The 7,500-nt window shown below is 47.6% G+C and overlaps 1 protein-coding gene across 2 annotated transcripts in view; it reads left to right on the top strand.

The window, feature by feature from the left end:
* The window catches only part of xpot (exportin, tRNA (nuclear export receptor for tRNAs)), a 42,862-nt gene that overhangs the window by 31,023 nt on the left and 4,339 nt on the right, over positions 1-7,500 (top strand). For both annotated transcript variants that reach the window (XM_079817686.1, XM_079817687.1), the window contains 6 exons: positions 316-601; positions 3,644-3,833; positions 3,933-4,049; positions 6,886-7,001; positions 7,089-7,136; positions 7,228-7,296. In XM_079817686.1, the coding sequence (XP_079673812.1) occupies positions 316-601; positions 3,644-3,833; positions 3,933-4,049; positions 6,886-7,001; positions 7,089-7,136; positions 7,228-7,296 (826 nt within the window). The remainder of the gene's footprint in view (positions 1-315; positions 602-3,643; positions 3,834-3,932; positions 4,050-6,885; positions 7,002-7,088; positions 7,137-7,227; positions 7,297-7,500) is intronic.

Below are 7,500 nucleotides of genomic sequence, written 5' to 3'. Positions count from 1 at the left end.
ATATGTGTTCAGTCAAGATTAGAAAAGATTTTGATTATAAAGTAGTTAAAATACATGTTGAAACATGAAACCGCCCACTAGGGGGAGGAGCCAGCTAGAAGAATTTAAAGTACTGTTTCCAAAGTAACGCAATGTCCAATTTCAAAACGGTTTTCACAGGATGAATTTTGAGTTTGTAAGCTTTCGAATAATACCTAATTTATGATAATTACTAAAACATATTATACGAAAAAAGGGACGGTGACAGTTAAGAGTTTAACAGGCTTCAGATGGGTGTGTGTCCAGTATTTCCAGCAGTTTGTTCCTCTCCCTCAGTCGCACCAGTAAGGCGTTCAGCAACAAGCAGACTGTGAAGCAGTGCGGCTGCTCTGAGGTTTATCTGGACTGCCTGCAGACCTTCCTGCCCGCGCTCAGCTGCCCCGTCCAGCGAGGGCCGCTTCGCAGCGCAGTTCGCTCCTTCCTCCACCGCATGATCATCTGTCTGGAGGAAGAGGTGCTGCCCTTCATCCCCGCGGCGTCTCAGCACATGCTGAAGGACTGCGAGCCTAAAGACCTGCAGGAGTTCATCCCGCTCATCAGTCAGATCACAGCCAAGTTTAAGGTAGAGCCGTCACCATTCAACCACATCAACCGTGCGACTAGCAAATCTAGAGCCGTCACCATTCAACCACATCAACCGTGCCACTAGCAAATCTAGAGCCGTCACCATTCAACCACATCAACCGTGCCACTAGCAAATCTAGAGCAGTCACCATTCAAGCACATCAACCGTGCCACTAGCAAATCTAGAGCCGTCACCATTCAACCACATCAACCGTGCCACTAGCAAATCTAGAGCCGTCACCATTCAACCACATCAACCGTGCCACTAGCAAATCTAGAGCCGTCACCATTCAAGCACATCAACCGTGCCAATAGCAAATCTAGAGCAGTCACCATTCAACCACATCAACCACATCAACCGTGCCAATAGCAAATCTAGAGCAGTCACCATTCAACCACATCAACCGTGCCAATAGCAAATCTAGAGCAGTCACCATTCAACCACATCAACCGTGCCAATAGCAAATCTAGAGCAGTCACCATTCAACCACATCAACCGTGCCAATAGCAAATCTAGAGCAGTCACCATTCAACCACATCAACCGTGCCAATAGCAAATCTAGAGCCGTCACCATTCAACCACATCAACCGTGCCAATAGCAAATCTAGAGCAGTCACCATTCAACCACATCAACCGTGCCAATAGCAAATCTAGAGCAGTCACCATTCAACCACATCAACCGTGCCAATAGCAAATCTAGAGCAGTCACCATTCAACCACATCAACCGTGCCAATAGCAAATCTAGAGCAGTCACCATTCAACCACATCAACCGTGCCAATAGCAAATCTAGAGCAGTCACCATTCAACCACATCAACCGTGCCAATAGCAAATCTAGAGCAGTCACCATTCAACCACATCAACCGTGCCAATAGCAAATCTAGAGCAGTCACCATTCAACCACATCAACCGTGCCAATAGCAAATCTAGAGCAGTCACCATTCAACCACATCAACCGTGCCAATAGCAAATCTAGAGCAGTCACCATTCAACCACATCAACCGTGCCAATAGCAAATCTAGAGCCGTCACCATTCAACCACATCAACCGTGCCACTTGCAAATCTAGAGCCGTCACCATTCAACCACATCAACCGTGCCACTTGCAAATCTAGAGCCGTCACCATTCAACCACATCAACCATGCCACTAGCAAATCTAGAGCCGTCACCATTCAACCACATCAACCGTGCCACTTGCAAATCTAGAGCCGTCACCATTCAACCACATCAACCGTGCCACTAGCAAATCTAGAGCCGTCACCATTCAACCACATCAACCGTGCCAATAGCAAATCTAGAGCCGTCACCATTCAACCACATCAACCGTGCCACTTGCAAATCTAGAGCCGTCACCATTCAACCACATCAACCGTGCCACTTGCAAATCTAGAGCCGTCACCATTCAACCACATCAACCGTGCCACTTGCAAATCTAGAGCCGTCACCATTCAACCACATCAACCGTGCCACTTGCAAATCTAGAGCCGTCACCATTCAACCACATCAACCGTGCCACTAGCAAATCTAGAGCCGTCACCATTCAACCACATCAACCGTGCCACTTGCAAATCTAGAGCCGTCACCATTCAACCACATCAACCGTGCCACTTGCAAATCTAGAGCCGTCACCATTCAACCACATCAACCGTGCCACTTGCAAATCTAGAGCCGTCACCATTCAACCACATCAACCGTGCCACTTGCAAATCTAGAGCCGTCACCATTCAACCACATCAACCGTGCCACTAGCAAATCTAGAGCCGTCACCATTCAACCACATCAACCGTGCCAATAGCAAATCTAGAGCCGTCACCATTCAACCACATCAACCGTGCCAATAGCAAATCTAGAGCCGTCACCATTCAACCACATCAACCGTGCCACTTGCAAATCTAGAGCCGTCACCATTCAACCACATCAACCGTGCCACTTGCAAATCTAGGGCTGGCACCTTTCCTTGATTTAAATGAGAGAATCACAAAAAAATCCATTTTTTTTTCTGTAATAATCATGATTAATTGCAATTAAAAAACATTGGAGTTTTTAATATTTTGATTTTGTAATAATTTATTATTTAATGTAGAAACAGTTTAAAGACAGCATATTTTAAATATGTGTTGTAATGGCATGTTTTTATGAATGAAATTTCTATGAAACATTAATGATGTAACATTACAGTATAACGGAAAGATACCAATTTCCACATTTATTAGGCTTTAAAAAATAAAAATAACTTTGAAAAAAACACAATCTTTACACAAATCCATTATAATAAATGTTATATTTACCCACGGCCTTCCCTGATAGACATAATCTACACAGAAAGTTATCAACACCTTTCTTAACTGCATAAATAATAAGTGAAATATAGATGAATCATCATTAAAGCTACACTTGTCTCTGTTCCCTTTGTTCTGTGATGAACATTAATGACAGGCATCATCAGTGCTACTGTCACTTTAAGATCAGCCGCTGCCGAACATGACACAAATATCGATTTCTATATATACAAGTATTGGGCACAAATATCGATATACAGCCACCGGGTGTCGTCCACATTGCATTGATTGTTTTTTGATGCATTTTCCTGTACATTTCTGTCCAGATGTCACTTCCATCACAAAACAGTCACCAAATATGAACCCTTGAGACTCAGAGCTTTCCGACGATATGTGTTAAGTCAAGATTAGAAAAGGTTTTGATTATAAAGTAGTTAAAATAAATGTTATAATATGAAACATGACACCGCCCACTAGGGGGAGGAGCCTGCTAGAAGAATTTAAAGTACCGTTTCCATGGTAACGCAGCGTCCAATTTCAAAACGGTGTTCACAAGATGAATTTTGAGTTCGTAAGCTTTCAAATGACACCTAATTTATGATAATTACTAACATGTATGATACGAAAAAAAGAGTGCCAGGAAGAATTTTGACTAGTTTGATTAGTTGTTGCAGCCCCACATCCAATCGACTTCAGATCACCAAAATAATGGTCAGCTGACTCGCCCTAATCTAATCTGAGCCGGCCCTCTCTCCTCCAGAACCAGGTGTCCCCCTTCCTCCAGGAGGTCTTCATGCCTCTGGTCATGGCCATATTCGAGGTTCTGTCCCGGCCCGCCGAGGAGAACGATCAGACTGCGGCGCTGGAGAAGCAGATGCTGAGGCGGAGCTACTTCTGCTTCCTCCAGACCATCGCCAGCAGCGGCATGAACGAGGTCATGGCCAATCAGGGTGAGCCGCCCACTCCAGAACACACCCGACCGACCAACCGGTGTGTCCTGACCACATCAGCTGACTGTGTGTGTGTGTGTGTGTGTGTGTGTGTGGCAGGAGCGGAGAACATCGAGCGTGTGCTGTTCACCATCATCCAGGGAGCCGTGGACTTCCCTGACCCCGTCGCCCAGAAGACCTGCTTCATTATTCTCTCCAGACTGGTGGAGCTCTGGGGTACGAGATCACATGACTTTCACACACTCATTCTCTCACACGCACTCACACACACACTCACTCACACTCGCTCTCTCTCACACTCTGACACACTCTGACACACTCACACTCTCTCACTCTCTCAGACACACACTCTCTCAGACACACTCTCTCAGACACACTCACACACACTCTCAGACACACTCTCACACACTCTCAGACACTCACTCTCAAACACTCGCTCTCTCACAGACACACTCACACACTCTCTGACACACTCAGAAACACTCACACACACTCTCAGACACACTCACACTCTCAGACACACTCTTACTCACTCTCTCAGACACACACTCTCACTCTCAAACACTCACTCTCACACACACTCTCTCACACTCGCTCTCACACTCATACACTCGCTCTCTCAGACACAATCTCACACTCTCTCAGACACACTCTCACAGACACACACTTTCACACACTCACTCTCTGAGACACTCACTCTCACTCTCAAACACTCACACTCTCACTCTCTCAGACACACACTCTCACTCTCAAACACTCTCACTCTCACACACACTCTCTCACACTCGCTCTCACACTCATACACTCGCTCTCTCAGACACAATCTCACACTCTCTCAGACACACTCTCACAGACACACACTTTCACACACTCACTCTCTCAGACACGCTCAGTCACACTCTCAGACACACTCTTACTCACTCTCTCAAACACTCTCTCACTCTCACACACACTCTCACACTCTCACACACTCGCTCTCACACTCACACACTCGCTCTCACACTCACACACTCGCTCTCACACACTCGCTCTCACACACTCGCTCTCACACTCATACACTCACTCTCTCAGACACAATCTCACACTCTCTCAGACACACACACACACACACACACACACACACTCACACTCTCTCAGACACACACACACTCACACTCTCTCAGACACACTCACACACTCTCTCAGACACACACACACACACACACACACTCTCTTACTCACTCTCTCAGACACACACTCTCACTCTCAAACACTCTCACTCTCACACACACACTCAGACACTCACACACACTCGCTCTCACACACTCGCTCTCTCACACTCATACACTCGCTCTCTCACACTCATACACTCGCTCTCTCTGACACACTCACACAATCTCACACACACACTCTCAGACACTCACACACTCACTCTCACACACTCGCTCTCTCACACTCGCGCTCTCACACTCACTCGCTCTCACACACTCGCTCTCACACTCACACACTCACTCTCTCACACACTCGCTCTCACACACACACTCGCTCACATTCACACACACACTCGCTCTCACTCACACACTCGCTCTCACACTCACACACTCGCTCTCACACTCACACATTCACTCAAAAACACTCACACACTCACTCTCTCACACACTCGCTCTCACACACACACTCGCTCTCTCACTCACACACACACTCGCTCTCTCTGACACTCACACACTCGCTCTCTCTGACACTCACACATTCACTCACTCAGACACACTCACACTCTCACACACACTTGCTCTCACTCACACTCGCTCTCACACTCACACACTCGCTCACACACTTGCTCTCTCTGACACACACACATTCACTCACTCAGACACACTCACACTCTCACACACACAGACACACACACACTCACACACTCGCTCTCACACACTCGCTCTCACTCACTCACACACTCGCTCTCACTCACTCACACACTCGCTCTCACACACTCGCTCTCTCTGACACACTCACACATTCACTCACTCAGACACACTCACACTCTCACACACACAGACACACTCACACACTCGCTCTCACTCACTCACACACTCGCTCTCTCTGACACACTCACACATTCACTCACTCAGACACACTCACACTCACACACTCGCTCTCACTCACACACACACTCACACTCACACACTCGCTCTCACACACTCGCTCTCTCTGACACACTCACACATTCACTCACTCACTCAGACACTCACTCACACACTCAGACACACTCACACACTCGCTCTCACACTCACACACACTCACACACTCGCTCTCACACTCACACACACTCAGACACACTCGCTCTCACACTCACACACTCGCTCTCACACTCACACACTCGCACTCACACACTCGCTCTCACACTCACACACTCGCACTCACACACTCACTCTCTCACACACTCGCTCTCATACTCACACACTCGCTCTCTCACACACACACTCGCTCACACACTCGCTCTCACTCACACACTCGCTCTCACACTCGCTCTCACACTCGCTCTCTCTGACACACTCACACACTCGCTCTCTCTGACACACTCACACATTCACTCACTCACACACACTCTCACACACACACACTCGCTCTCACTCACACTCGCTCACACTCACTCTCACACTCACACTCTCTCTCAGACACACTCACACTCGGTCTCACACACTCACTCTCTGTCTCACACACTCACTCTCTGACACACTCACACATTCACTCACTCAGACACACTCTCACACACACAGACACACACTTGCTCTCACACTCACACTCTCTCTCAAAAACACTCACACTCGCTCTCACACACTCACTCTCTCAGTCTCACACACTCACTCTCTGACACTCTCACACACACTCACTCTCAGACACTCACACACTCTCTCTCTCTCACTCTCAGACACTCTCTCTCTCACACACACACACACACACACACAGTCACACACACACACAGTCACACACTCACTCTCTGACACTCTCACACACACTCACTCTCTGACACATTTGATTCATAAAAACTATAACACGTTCTCTCTCTCTCTCTCAGGTGGGAAAGACGGTTTGGTGGGATTTCCAGATTTCATCTATAAGCATATCGTCCCAGCATGCTTCATGGCCCCTCTCAAACCAACCTTTGACCTTTCAGATGCCCAGACGGTTCTGGTGAGTGAGGCGAGGCTTTTATAAAGCGTGTGTGTGTGTGTGTGTGTAATGTGACGTGATGTGTGATGATGGGCTCTTCTGTTGCAGACGCTGTCGGAGTGCACGCTGACTCTGCACATGATTCATCTCAAAAGAGTGAGTGTTTGAGAGAGAACGTGACGCTGAGTGATGACATCAGTCAGGCTGTGTGTAACGCGGTGTGTGTGTGTGTGTGTGGTGTTCACAGGGGCCGGAGTGTGTTCAGTTCCTGCAGGAGTATCTGCCGTCGCTTCAGGTCTCGCCGGAAATCACACAGGTATCAGTAGTCAGATATATACACACTCACTCTATCACACTCACTCTATCACACTCACTCACTCACACACACACACTCACTCACTCTCACACTCTCTCACTTACACACACACACTCACTCACTCACTCTCACACTCACTCTCACACTCACTCTCACACTCACTCACTCACTCACTCTCTCACTCACACTCTCTCACTCGCACTC

The sequence above is a fragment of the Gobio gobio genome, assembly GCF_949357685.1.
Source record: "Gobio gobio genome assembly, chromosome: 5".
Taxonomy (NCBI): domain Eukaryota; kingdom Metazoa; phylum Chordata; class Actinopteri; order Cypriniformes; family Gobionidae; genus Gobio; species Gobio gobio.
Note: the sequence above shows the minus strand (reverse complement) of the source record. Positions and strands in the feature narration are given on the sequence as shown.